General features: G+C 36.6%; 1 protein-coding gene across 1 annotated transcript in view; it reads left to right on the forward strand.

Moving 5' to 3' along the window:
* The first annotated feature begins 12226 nt into the window (after positions 1 to 12226).
* The window catches only part of LOC107092330 (ras-specific guanine nucleotide-releasing factor 2-like), a 45566-nt gene continuing 42524 nt past the window's right edge, over positions 12227 to 15268 (forward strand). Inside the window, exons 1-2 of the mRNA XM_015386739.1 lie at positions 12227 to 12355; positions 13928 to 14034. Of these exons, the coding sequence (XP_015242225.1) occupies positions 12227 to 12355; positions 13928 to 14034 (236 nt within the window). The remainder of the gene's footprint in view (positions 12356 to 13927; positions 14035 to 15268) is intronic.

The following is a 15268-nucleotide window of genomic DNA, read 5'->3' on the forward strand; positions in this document are numbered from 1 at the left end:
CAACTTCGTCCCCGCTTTCCTCCTCTAAATAAAAAATGTATGATGAAGGAGACTCATCCATGACCTCCGACACAAAACTCTCCTCCTCTTGCATGTTTCCGCTGTCAATAGCTTTCCTTGACAGTGTTGTTTCTAAATCACCAATTTAGTGCTACTTGGTCCCAATGTAATTTCCCATTGGGAACCTATTACCATTAAGGTGCTAAGTGGTTAGCAAGATACTTCCGAATAACCGGCCACAACCAAACTTGCTTGCGAACCTTCCTTCACAACAATCCCGCCACCTTGATAAACAACCAATGAAGTTCACTTTATTTGCTCGTGTAAAGTCGTGGATCACTTGGGAGAATTCGGAACTGCAACATTTGGAATAGCCGTTTCCCTATGACTTTTAAGCTGCAAGATGTGTCTCATCACACAAGCATTTAAATATATGTATCAAAACCTTTGCTATGTCCAAACATGACAAGATAATCTATGGAGACAAAACAATCAAGCTCCTCTACTTCTTCCCTGTAATCTGCCCTGCTTTGTTAACAAAACAGTACATCAAAGCCAGGAGGAGGGTTTAGCCCCTCACTCTTTGACACAGTGTACTGTAGGAACCAGAACAGCACAACAGTTTGCACATCCATTAAGCCAGGCTCTTAGACAGTTTGGATTTAGTAATAGTAACTTATGGTTACTTCTTTAGAGGTCTCTTTTGTGACATTATTTGATATTGCAGATTTCTGATATTTATATATGAAAACAGTTATATGTGTATAACTGTAACAAGCCTTTTAGTTGATGTTCAATATGCCCTTTTGACTAAATACTTGCTTCATTGTGCCTGCAAGTTTTCTTTGTATGTTTTGTCAAATTGAGTGATTTTATGATTCAGTTTTGCCAGATCACATAGCCAGTTCTAACATTTAAACCTGTATCAAAAAATTAACAGCCAATATATGTGAATAGCAGTGATTGTAATCAGCTGTGATCAGCCCTCTGGGTGATTTGTGCCAGGATGGGCAGCAGAAATCCTGATCGGAGTATACCTAAACTTAAACTTAAACAGGTGCTTTGTTTTTGTTTTTTTTTGTTTTGACCAATGAAGATTTTTGAATTAAAAGAACAAAGCGAAAAACAAAATGGAAAAGCTTTGAAGCTTTAACAGGAAAAGCTATGAAGTTGGAGTGGTCTGTAGCTTTAGTTAGCACTAACCAGCAGTGACATATCTTAGATTTTTGTATGGAGGTCCCAAACAGGATGTTTATGTTCCCAGCACTCGCAAAATATTGAGTTAAACCAAAAAAATGAGGCATTAAAACCAAAAGTGTCAGGGTTCAGAACCGTGGACCCAGAATTTCAAACAGACAGACAGACGTGATTCACAAAAGCATTTATTTATTAATCGTTGAGTCTGCAACTCAGCAGCTAGAGCGGAAAAGGTCGGAATCTCTGTAGAGGTAAAAAAAACTCAGGTTAGTGACTGCAAAAATCTGACTGAGGACAATTACGAGCGTGTGAGTCACTAACCTGCTTTTAAAGTTTAGTCTGTGCCCAGAAGAATGAGTGGAATCAAGCTGGATGACTTCCAACAGCGGAGAGTTCCAGGAGCCGAAGCCAAGAAGGCTGCTGAACTGGCTGATGAGCAGAAGCAAGCAGACAAAGGGGGCAGGAGTTTCTAGAAGGCGAAACCAAAGCCGGTGTTGACGAGGTAAACAGGAGTCCAGGGCAGAAGATCAGAGGTTCAAAGAGGGTACTGAAGGGAAATACAAGTCGAGGTCAGGAGACAGACCACAGCAGGAGTCCGAAGACAGGTCAGGCAAACAGATCAGAACGGGAACAGGCAGGCTCAGGAGTCCAAAGGCCCGAACTAGGCAATCAGAACAACACAGAGGGTACGCTAGAGAACTCTCAGTGAAGACTAAAATTATTTTGCACTGATGACAAGGAGCAAGCAGCTAAAATAGAGGCCGGAGCAGGTGGATAAGGTGAACAGTAATGAGAAACTAGATGGAGCTAGGTACGTGAATGGAAAGAACCATAAAGCTATTTATCAGTGCCAAGATCATGACAAAAAGTTTAAGAAACATAACCAAAGCTTTATGACATGCTCAAAAAAGTTTATGTTTTGCAAATAACTTTTACTCTCTTTGTGAGAAAAAAATTAGTCATTTGAATTAAAAAAAATTTTCTTTGCAAAAACTTTTTTTTCTTAAAAAAATAATATTCCATTAAGAAATATATTTCATTATAATTCTGGAAGTTTTAACCTCAATTACACAAACATATTTAATTACAATTCCAAATCTGTTGAAGTTTTTTTTTTTATAGAGAGATTACTGTTTGTTTGATTGAATACTGAGACAAATCTATCTCCATAGGTCTTTATCACCTAAACACTACAAGAACAATCTATCCATCACAACTGACAAAGATGGCAAAAATAGTATTATTTAAAGAAGAAGCCAAAAAGCCCAAGGTAATTCCGGAGGAGCTGCAGAGATTCATTACTCAGGTGTAGAATCTGTGGATTAATTTTAGGCTTACAATCCACAGTGGTGGAAGAGTGGGCTGAAGAAAACAATTGCTGAAAGACAGCCATTATTTATTCTGTTTAAAGTTTGCCACAGGTCATATAGGGGAAACAGCAAACATGGAAGGTACCCTGTTCCATTTAGAACATGCTGAACTTTTGGTTTCTATGTAAATGGAATTTTTGACGGAAAGGTAACTGCACATTTAACTTTCTTTTAGTGGAGCTAGATGGTGTGGCATCATGATGCAAACCCTTTTCTTCGGCAGAGACAAAGAAGTTGGCCAGATTTGACTGGTTAAAAACAAATTTCTGTCTATGAAGGAATGCGCTGCAACTGTATGGGACTTTCTCCACTTTTGGGAGTCATCCATTTTAGTTGTTGCGTTTAATCTTGATAGTAAAATATCTTTCTAGACAGGAGAAGCTAAGATTGAGCTTTTTGGAGATCATTAAGTATGTGAAGCAACCGCACATTTCTAATGTTCCCTTGGCTCTGACAAAATTGCTGTTTAAAGTTAATAAAGTATGCGAAATAATCAGGGGTCAACTACCTTCACAATAATTCTGTGTCACTTTAAAACTTAAAGGGGTAGTGGATGATGTTCTTTTTCCAGGTGGATCATCAAAATAAGTGGTCCTCCTGATTGTCAGTCATTCTGGTGATATGTTTACTTAAAGCTACAGTGTGTAACTTTTAGCGACATCTAGCGGCCAGACTGCAGACTGCAGCAACATGAACATCTCCACCCCACCGCTTCCCCCCCCCCAACAGTACGGCGAGCGTTACAGGACAAAATGTCTTCCACGATGTCCGCATCACCTACCTTCTCAAGTGATGAGGTTTGTTTACATAGATAATTTTACAGATAGTATTTCATTAGTCTGTGTAGGGTATAGATTTCATGTAGACTTAAGATAATAAATATACCCGTTATTTTTACTACATCGTTGTGACATTTTGATGATGTCGCAATCACTAGTTTGTTGGCTCTGCGCTGCCGTAGCACAAAGATGTCTGCTTCCATGGCTGCGAGACCCGCTCCTATGTACGGTAATTATAAATAACTAATTCTAAGGCAACGCAAATATTAAGGTTAAGAGGCTGAGCTCGTAGATGATGATAAAATAACATAGTTGTGTATAATATATTACATTTCTGACTGTATATCCCTGTAATTATTACACACTGTAGCTTTAAGGCGGTCCTAGGTGCTCGTCCCGATTTTCACTTACCAGTGGTGAGTCTGACATAGTGGAAAAATTGCAGATCGTTTGGAAAGTAAGCTTGTATGAGCGATGCAAACAGCAACTTTTAAACAGAGTGTGCACGAGGTGAAATGGGAGCCGTGCGGGCTCTCACATGTGTTTAATAGGCATTCCCTCTTGGGGGCGGGTACATGGTTGTACATGCGCATTTTTTTTTTTTAAGGGGAGAGGGCGGGTCTTTTAAAAAATTCATCAAAATCTTACACAATACCTTTGAATATTCTATGTTCTGTGATTCTTTTTTAGGAGTTCATACTGTTCAGCAAAAAATATGCAAATGTTTAATACACATACATTTTGTGAACCAAGGATAAATGGATGGATAAAGCTACTGCTAGAAATGCTCTATGGCAGTTTGTTTACCATTGTCTGAACAGCCTATGGGGTTTGCATACACAGTTAGCTCTGATCAAACCTTCCACTCTAAACATTCAACCTTCTCCTTGCTGAATTGAACCAAATCAAATGAGCAAAATGGGTCCTTCTTTAAGATTCTGAAAAAGAGCCAGAGGATAAAAAAAAGGTCCATCTGTGGTACCAGGGTACCAGACGGCACTATTGCATCACTGGTGTATTTATCATTTGTGGATCCCAGCATTGCTTCACATATTCCTATTATTTCTTTATAAAGGAGTAATGTTGTGTAAAATGTAAATTCTACTAATTCTTAATTTTTCTTTGAGTTCATTAATAAGTTGAGCATTCAAGCAATTTTAAACAAAGTTTTTTTTTCTGTCACAGATCTTTTTAACTGATCTTACATCTGGTAGTTTAAAAATCACTAATGCATTGCTGATTGTGAATAATAAAGTTTTCTGCCATTTATTGTGTTTGTTCGACCCTGTGGTGGTACGACACATCCCTTTATGTCATTCTGTCACAGTCCTCTGGTTATATGAATGCTTAGAAGATCAGATGCAATAAGTAGTTTCATGTGTAAAATTGGTTGTTTGTAACATGACGACTAAAAAGGGCAGAGAAAGGTCTCAACTATTCTTTTTTAACCTTTTCTCCCTTTCTGTATTATTCTCAGTGAAATTTCCTACTGTGTAGCAGAGCCTAAAGGAGTGGAAGATATGCTTGAGCTGATGTGAAGGGAAAAGAGCTGGTAGACCTGAAAGCAGCAGTAGAGCTGGAAAGCAAAGCAAATCAGTCTGATTAAGGCTCAGATACCTCACTATGTTTTTACTATCTCCACAGAAACAGCTAAGTTCTCTTCGGTTTTTACCTTTGTCTGACAGGGACATTGCACAGAATGGGTGCATTAACCTTTACACTGCAAAGCTTCTGTGTTACACTCTGATGCAGATACTCCTGCAAGGGGTGCTGCAACATGAAAAATTAATGACTGCCTTGGGGCTGTTTGGTCACTGCTGCTGCGAAGAATTGGTTAAAGATAAACTTGACTGCTGATTAGAGAATTATATTCCAGTATTACTGGATTATTATAGATAAAATATGTTACGAATTTATATACATTCATGATTCTTACTTATAAGGCAATAGGCAATGAAACCTATTTGAGGTCTGCAAATTTTGAATTATGGCTTTAGAGATGATAAGCAAAATTTCTGGATGTTAGATATTTCTCTAATAGAAAATATGCACTTTCTAATGGATTTTATAGGTTACATCCAAAATTTATAACAATACCACACTGTTTTTCTGTTTAATACTAATAGAAGTAGAGCATCATGTTGATGCAGTGCACTCTTCCCTCAAAACCGAAACGAAAAGGTTCTTGTTAAAATCTCGACTTTTCTGTGTCGAGTTTGGAAGTTCCCCCTGTGCTAGGATGCTGTTCCTCCAGGCCATATCATTTCTGTCAATGTTGTAAAAACATGCACAGCCTTACTGTAGATGTACGGTGCAGTTTGCCTTGTGATTGACTGAAACCTGTCGTGATTCTACTCTGCAACAGAAGCAACATTCTCCATGTCTCCAAGCTTCTCATTAGATTTACTTAGATATAAAATAATCGATTGATCCTGCAGATCCCTTTTCAAATGCGATAAAAAGAAAAAATATATTTTCCATTAGATGGAACACGTTATTTAGGGAAAATAAAACATAATTATTTCTTTTTCCATTTGGATTAAAAAGTGTGAATAAGTTATAGAAATATATATGCTGTATCAATTTAACCAATACTCAAATGGGGGATATCATGTGAAAATAATAATTTAGCAAGCTGTTATTGCGATTTTAACAGTAAAACACCTAGTTTACCTCGAAGAAAGAACAAAGAATTATCTGGTCTTTAAAGGGTATTAAAATAGTTTAGGTATACGAGTGTACCAATATTTACCACAATTTCCACACTGTCTCAGCTAAGTGCAGCCCATAGTTCTGGTCCTTTTTTTTAACCCCCCTTATCAGAAACATTGACATAGATATTCTCTGCGTGACTTTGTTAATCCCTTATGTTGTTGTTGTTGAGAAATTTTTGCCCACACTCCTTCCAGAATTGCATCATGGCTTGCATAACCCGGTATTGACCAAGCTTTAGCAGTCAGACAGATGGCCATGGCAAAAAAACTCTGTGTTACAGAGGAGATAGTGTTTGATATAACAATGATTAAGTGTAGGAGTGGGAGTTGTAGCAAAAGTTTCCCTTCTTTGATTATTTCTCTACCTCTACCTGTATCTCTTCCCATTTAAATAACCTCTTTAATTCTTTATAGGACACTGGAATACTTTGAAAATCTAAATTTTAAACTAAGAGTGTTATTTTAGGACAGGACAAGACCTTGTTCCTTATGCACTATTTAAAAACTCTTTATGTTTTACAGGGCTGTAACTTTGTAATGAAAGTTGGTGGGAACAGTCTAAGGGTGTTAGCTGATGGACCTACAGTTACTCGACCCATACGCTTTCATTAGATTTTGCATTTTCTGAAAATGAGCTCAAACATATATTTATTGAATGCTTTCCTGTTGCTGAGAACACAAGAGAACCATAACACACTGATATTTATATTTGTTAGATAGATGCCTTTTAGTGCATTATATATAGGGCCCTAAAACATAAATGTATAAGAAAATAACAAATAACAGCCGATTCCGATGCCAAAGTCGATATATCATGCATCCCTTAAATGCACAGTTTCAATTCCCTCCATCCGTCCAGAAAAATATGGTTCGATGGATGGTTTTCCTTTAAGCTGCATCAGTGATTATCCTCCTTCACAAGCAGCAAAATCAAATTTTGCATATCAATTATAGACAAAGTCTATGTATTAATAGTTATATTTCAAAAATGATTTATACCCTGATTTTTGCTCTATTAGTATTTGCTTGCAGGTTTCTTATATTTACATTTTCACATTTTGTCCTTTGAGTCTGGCTGTCTCTGGGCTGGCTGGCACAGCTATTTCTGATTCTTGCTGAACTACAAAAGACAAAAAGATATGTTGAGTTTATTTAAGCATCGCATATTTTTTTCCTGTAAACTTTCTGGTTAACTTGGCAAATATATTTTATTGCAGGTTGCATATCCCAGTAAATCTCTTTCCCCTTTAAATACTACTTCTCCCTGTGCTCTGTTTAAAAAGATTCATCAACCTCTTTACTAATATAATGATGCCAGAAACAAAATTTCAACATATGTAGAAGCTCTGCAGTCTGATTCTTTCTGTACAATAATAAAACATATATGTGTTCATTTTAACCTGTAACTTGGAGTCTGGTCCTCTGAGAAGCTTTTTTTTAACTAGTAAAGAAGAACACATCATTTAAACTATGTTTTCTCAAGCTTATTTCATTATATTACTAACTTGTTTAAACTTACAGTCTGCTGCCATTTTTAGCTAAAAAAGCTCTGTATGTCTAACAAACTGATTTTTAGTGGTCTCTAATTTTTTTAACCAACCCTTTTCCTAACGTTTTCTTAAATATTGAAGCAGCAGCTGGTTAATATTCAGTGAGTGCTGCTGTGTGTCTGTCCTCCAACCATGTTGCTACTTTGTACACAGGGAAAGGCGACCGCAAATCAGATGTCTCAAAGCAACAGATCCGATGATGTTACACTGAGAGACGGGACAAGGGAGCAGCATGAGATTGGAATATTACAACTATGAACACAGTTAGCTGCACATAACCTCTGTTACCTTTGGCTAAAGTAAATGAATGGAAAGGGGAAAAAAGCAGAGATTATTGGTGGGGACTGTCCACACCAGTCCTTCAGAAAGTTACGCCTGTGAGATTTTTTTATGGCAGAAATCAAGGTCAATGTAATAACAACAAACAGTTTCTTGGCCTAGTATGTTAAAAAAATATAACAAATGAAAGAGCACATCGTTTTATTAGAACATAACCTTAAATAAATGCTGACACAGGCACTTACATTATTTATGTTTTAACTTTACTTTTAAACTTTTGAAATTGCTTTTTAACCTTTTCACTTAGCTTTTCACCTTTTTAACGTAACTTATTAGCTTTTTTTCAGCTTAATTTACAGTTAAATTTATTTATTTTTTTTTTACAATTTAACACATCCAATGGCTCAACTAATTGATCAAACGCCAAAATGATGTGTACTGCCACGTAGTAATATCTTTGCTGAATGGCTGGATATAAATCTTGTGCTTCTACTTGTAATGGGTCAGCAAGTAACCAAAACAGTTACTGGCCCTATGAAGGGCTAAAAGAAGCCAGATTAGGCGAAGGTGGACTTTATAAACGGAGGAAGTATGAACCTATCCAAAAGTGGCCTACTAACTAATTCACAGGAGGAGCACATTATCAACTTATCAAAAGGTCACAAAAGATCTTCTTCACACTTCCCACTGTTAAAATCAGTGTTTATCATTCAACAGCAAGAAAGAGACGGTATACAATTAGGGTCAAACTAAATCAGCATTTCAGACTTAGAACATCAGACCAACATTTGTATCTAAGAGGAATGGAAGTCTGATTCTTTACTCTTGGTCCTGTACACTGTTCTCATTTTACTTTTTAGATATCTATTATTTAATTTTGTCCTCAGACATAACGCAGCTTCATTGATCTTTAACTGACCCTTTTAATCACAATTTTAACAAAGATGTTTTGTAGATTTTAGTTCTGAAATTCTGTCCAGATTAGTTACCAATAGTAATCCATTTATCTGTTAAAAGCGTGTGTTTCATCATGTTAGATTCGAGTCTAGCTTGGTCATTCTTCAACTGATTAAAAAGTCTAAATTATTATTTATATCTCTAAAGATTAATTGGAAAATTACTGCTCCAGGATAATTGTGGTTTCTGATTTACAGTTGTTTGAACAGAGTCAAGGCTGAAACAGAGCCTGTTAGTTCAGAGCTGTAATTTCCCACTTGATCTATAGATATATAAATAATTGCACATGCAAAATTTCAGGTAGATCAAACTTATTGAACACCTCTTGTAAGCATCTGTCAAAATATGATCATACTTTAGTAATCAAATGTAATGAGCATATCAGGGTCCATTTTTATTAATTGAGTCTCCTTGTCTCTGCTTGCTACTAGCTCCACTATTTAACTTAACACTTAACTGTTTGCTCAGCAGTGATTACCAAAGATTAAGAAAATTATCTAAAAGGTTACTGATTTCTGATTAAGCAAATAATTTAACAAAATGTTATTTTACCAAATAATGTTTTATTTGCATCTAAGATTTGCATTTTGAATTGGTTTTAACACCTTCTAATCGCTCTAAATTAGGTAAAAGCTAATTTGACGTAATTCCAAACTCTTCTAGATAAGTTTTGAATTTCAAAATTAAATCCTTGCCAAACTATGAGATAATTGCATATTTTATTTTATTTTTTTAATTATGGTTTCTGACCAATTTGTTGCCCTGTTGTCTTGAGGCAAAAGGATCTTAGGTTATCGGAACAGGGTCTTTCTGCATGGAGTTTTCATGTTCCCCCACTGCATGCATGGGTTCTCTCCGGGTACTCTGGCTTCCTCCTACATTCCAAAAACATGTCTGTTAGGTTAATTGGCTTCTCTAAATTGGGTGTGAATGTTTGTGTGTACGGTTCTGTGACTCAATATGCGGGAGAAGAGGTAGGGAGGGATGGATTAACGTGATTTTGTATTTTGGAGCCTAATATATTGGAGCAACTTTTGATCTGATAGAGCAACTTGGATTTATATAAACAGATACAGTTTTTTAGTCATTACAGCACTGTATATACAGCATATTACACTCAAAATCACTGAGGTTTAAACCTAAAGAAGAAATTATTTACTTGCTAAAGCATAAAAGTTAACCTAGAGTATAACTTTTTTAAAATCTTTTTTGTCCTTTTTTTTTACATGAAGCAGTGAGGCAGCTCTCACTACCATGTTCTGAATATGTCTCTCTTTTTCTTTGCTATTGCAATCCATGATACATTCTGTGAGAATGCATTAAGTACCTGAAAAAAAGGTTCTCAAGTAGGAGTAGCACTACTACATCATATTTTTAAAAGTAAAAAGTAGCCATCACAGAAATTACGTAAGACATCGACATTTGTAATTTTTGCATCCATAATCCTGTAGTTTTTACTTCAGGTCAAAAACGTGCATGCTGTTTGGCGGATGTGACATCAACCCAGCAATGGAAGTACAAGCTTCTGCTTTCCATTAATTTCTGAAACTAGTGGATTAAAAATGAATGGTGGAATCAAATAGCAGAAAATGGAAGTATAAAACACAACTAAAGAATTAAATGAAGCTTTGCCATGGGAATATTTCCTCATTGGTCAGTGAAGATTTAGGAAATATATACTTGGTTAGGAAATATTACTGTGTGCATCTCTGCCCTTCTTTCCTCTCTCTCTCTTCCAAGCACATCTCATATTATTATTGATGTAGTAACACGCAGCTGAATGCTGAATTGTATTACAGATACATAATAAGCAGGATAAGGACAAAGGAGCTGTAGATAATGATGGAGGAGGGTCTCTAAATTTTCACGTTTCAGTGATCTTTCCCTAGTTCTCAGCGCTTCCCCACTGCAGGGTCTGAAGTCCGTCTATAACCCCACAGGGCAAACGTCCTTTCTCTGAACCCCATTTGCTTCACTGAGTTCTATTTCAGAGTAAGGAACATAAAGAGGTGAAAGAATGAAAGGAGAGGGAGTAGGAGGAGTATGTTTTGACAACAAGAGGGGCGAGGATACCGCCTGAGCAAGGCAGAGGAGTTAGAGTGGGAAGATAGGTGAACAACCATAGAGAGAGAGGAGGATATAGATGGATGAAGTGAGGATAGAGCGCTGAGAGTCCATGAAGAGTTCAGTCTTCTCTGTTTTCCTTGACTAAGAATAGCAGCTCTTCTGGTAACCCACTGCCCCAGGACACAGCCATTTGAATAAAAGCCTGTATTGCATCACATCATGCTTATATGTGTGTGTTTTTTACTGTAGGTGTGTGTCTCTGTCCTTGTTTGTGATGGCATGTGCCTGTGTTTTTTTTTTAAACACGTTCACACTCATATTGATAAAAACAGACACAGACGGTAAAGTGATAGAGAGGCCAGCTGAGAACAGGCTAATTGATGGGGATGATAATAGACTGGTAGAGAGGGGAAGCGCAGGCGACACAATGTTTATTTCAGTGAGCAAATGACTGTGTTGAATCATCAGTCCTACCTCACTTTGTCTTTCTTTATTTAAAAATTCATCCAATGCCAACATTTGTTTTATAAATCTTGATTTTCCCTGTACCCCTCTTTGTTGTTTATCAATACATTGCTTCCAAGCTTTCCAGTGCTATTGTTGCATGTTAAAATAATCTGTGCCAGAGTCCTGATATAATTTATGTAAAGTCTTTTCTATAGTCAATTTAGACAATTTAGAAAACAATAAAAATTATAGGAATAAAAATTATATTGGTATATAGACAATTTCCTGATTCACACATTTTATAAAACACCTGAACTGTTTTTTTTTTCTCTTCCTTTTTATATGGCTTAATGAGAGCAGAGGGTTTTAGGCTGCCCTGCAAGGCTTTTAAACCTGGGTTTGAATGGTGACAAAGCTATTCTCAAGCACATATCAAAGTACTAATTTTGAGCCTGGATTTATATTTATTTTTAATAATGGTCATGGTGGAGAATCCTGCTTCACAGCACCAAGTTGAGCCAAACATACTCAAAATGTGCAGGGTCATTTCACTTTTCTTTCACCAGTTCACCACAGTTCTTGCAGCAGTCTACACTTTCTCTGCTCACTTTTTCTCATCGTTTTCTCCTTTCTCACTGCCTGGTTTGCCACAGGTTTGCCTGCTGTGTCTAAAATTGGCTCACAGCAGCAACCCATACTGACAGCTCATTGGCTAATTTGCATCATGTGCAGCCTGGTCCCAGATGCTTGGGAGGGCCTTACCATATTAACAGGAGAAGCAGGGCAAGTGAATTTAGACAATGTCGTCAGACGACATGCAGTAATTTATAAATGCTTTAAATCAGGTTGGGTCTGGATTAGCCAGCATGGGGAGGGAGCCAGTGGGGGATGGAGCGACCGAACCTGACCCGGTAATGGCAGCTGCCCCCCACCTGCCCGGTAAGGCAGGCTGGGGGAAGCACGGGGGGGCGCCTACCGTCACCGGGTCAGGTTTGGTCGCTATTCCCATTGGGATAAAATTTATATTGCTGTCAAGGTAATCAGGGATTTAATATCAGTAAATGCATAACCTAATTGGTATCTTTAATTTCAAAACATATCTTTGAGACTTCGCATTGCAGTACATCTATAGGAGTCTTTTTATTTGGAAATAATGTAAATAATTTATAATACTGTAACTACTGCTAGGTTCCTGCTAAGTTTCCTCTCCACTCTGAATGAAAGCAGATGCCCTGCTGGAATACTGCAAATGTTGTAAGTTAAGAAAATATAAGCACTGTAATTCATAAAAGAAAGCACTTTATTTTAATTAAGATGTAATTGAATATGATAAGTAATCTTAAGTTACGCACATCAAAGCATTTTAATTTAACTGCTGACAATATTATGCAAAGAAACGTTTTAAACTAAAACAAGCTTTTACCCTTGGTGTCTTAGGCTTACAAGCTGTTGACATTCATGACACTAGAATTTCTGCTGCAGCACCTGGTATTTAGCTTAATTGGGGAACATCAGAGACACAAGTTATAAAATGCCAAGAAGATAAAAAGTCAGGAGATGTCAGGTGCAATACTTTTTGGTTGACTCGCCTATGCTGTTCATGCTTCCGCTCCATATTGTTCAGCCTGACATTGTTCATACTTCTAAAACCTCACACCAGCCTCTTCTATCATAATCATGAAAACACACGGTAAATAACATAGTTGAATGAAAAGCTTTTCCGATTTCGAATTTGTTATGGAAGCATTTTAAATAACCCAGACTGGTATAATAAAGAATAGATCTTATTAAGGACATCTTTACTTTCAACATTCTCCACGACCTTTAGTTTACTTGTTTATTTCACTTGTTTTTATATAATAGCATTTACTCTAATAACCACATCCGTATTTGTGAAGAAACCTCTTGAAAGGTACTTCTGACTAAAATGTATTACTAATTTTGCTTGTTGCCTAATACAAATGGAAAAAAAATTTGACTTTTATAAGTGTAAACTTTTGATGCTTAGTGCATAATTATGATTATATCAGTATCCGACATTAACGTTGATTTCAGCCCTGATACCCAACATAAGCAGAAACCATATATATTAACCTATCCTGTTCAAATTTTACAAAAAAAAAAAAAAAAAATCACACAGCTGATATTGGATCTCTTCTGTAGCTAATACCACATAATCCTTTGCACTCTTATCATTGTCACATGTTAATACCCCGCAGATTCCCACCTACCCTCCCATTACATATCCACACACAGCACCAAAGTGGAAATAAACCTAATTTGTAATATCAGCTCACTTTCCCTTATGGGACATTAATAATATTTGATTTGATATTGTAATCATTTGCAATATTTACAATGTGCACCCAGCTTATTGCTGAAATTGTGTCGGTTGAAAACCTGAATAGGAAAGTTGTTTGCAAATAAAATGTACTAATGACTGAAACTCATCCCGACTGATAAACCCAAATCTTTATTGCTATGAAGCGGAAAAAGTAATGCTATAAAGCAAAATATTTGATCTAGTATTTACTATCTAATTGAGTGTTTTTTCTTTTTTCTTTTAGCACTACTTCCTCATTGTGTTTGGCCACGATGGACAGAAACCTCTGGAGCTGCGGACGGATGAGGAGAATGAGTGTGATGAATGGGTTGAGGCCATCCAGCAGGCGAGGTACTGTACATAAGGTTAAATCATACATACAAGGGTGATTTCTGTTGTGATTAAACATTATAGTCATCAGTGATTCTCTGACCCTATTCCTAAAGTTCAAAACATGAGTCAGAATGGAAGAAAAGAGGTAAATGAATGAGAATGCTGTATGTTGGTTGAACCCAGATTTGCTGATCTGAGTACTGTTGAAACTACTGATGCAGTTAATGGATTCTTTCATCTTGTTTATGGAAAAAGTGAAGATCTAATAACTGGTATTTAGTGATTCTGATGTTACAGGTGAAATAGACTTGTAAGACTGGTAGAGACTAGAGATGCACCGATCCAATACCTGGATCGGATGTCTGCTCAAATATCAGCTAATCAACTGGATCAGATATTGGTGATTTGAAATCGAATGCTAGAGATCCAATACAAAGCACTTTATGCTGTCTTACTGTTATTTCTGCCTTTTTGTTGCTCATCAATAGAAAGTGCATTTATATCTGTGTCATTTTGTTACCCTTTTAACCATCTTTATGTAAAGGCTTAAGACTTCACTCACATGGCAAGATATATCGTTGATTTATCCAACAGTTGAATTGGATTGATATCAGATATAGGCCGATACGCTCAACCCAGATAATTCTATTGGATTGGATCCGGAAACAAAAACTGGATCAGTGCATATCTAGTAAAGAAAATGCTGAGTGCCACTGTTGTTAGCTAAATACAATATACTAAAGCTGTGATTCACACAAGTTGTTAGATCTTCAAGAACAAAAGCATCTTTAAACAGACTCTAGTCGCCAGTCTTATGGTTTCTGATTAACTGAAACACACTCAAAAATGTTGACCCTTTCAACTTATTAAAAGCCAGGATGGTCTGCCTTATTTTGTTGTTCAAAACCCAACATCTCCATGTTTCTTTAAAAAGCACATTTAATTGTCTGTCTGTTCTGATCACAGATCTGTGCAATGGCTTTTCTCACATTAAAGATAAAGATTGTTCCCAGAAAAATACAGAGGGTGTGCTAAGTTGAGCTTCTTTATTGGCATTTGACATAGCAATAAAGGATTTCAGGGAACTTTTGATCTAAAATTGATGGCTTTAATTACAGAAGATTGACAGTTTCTTATACCTGACCTGTGTTGCTCCTGACCATCAAACCACAATAAACCAAATATAGTATGCTGTGACTAAAATCAAATTCTTGTCAGTTTTATTCTTAACTCCTGTAATTTAGAAGGAATA

Source organism: Cyprinodon variegatus, unplaced genomic scaffold, assembly GCF_000732505.1.
Source record: "Cyprinodon variegatus isolate N-32 unplaced genomic scaffold, C_variegatus-1.0 Scaffold17, whole genome shotgun sequence".
Lineage (NCBI taxonomy): Eukaryota > Metazoa > Chordata > Actinopteri > Cyprinodontiformes > Cyprinodontidae > Cyprinodon > Cyprinodon variegatus.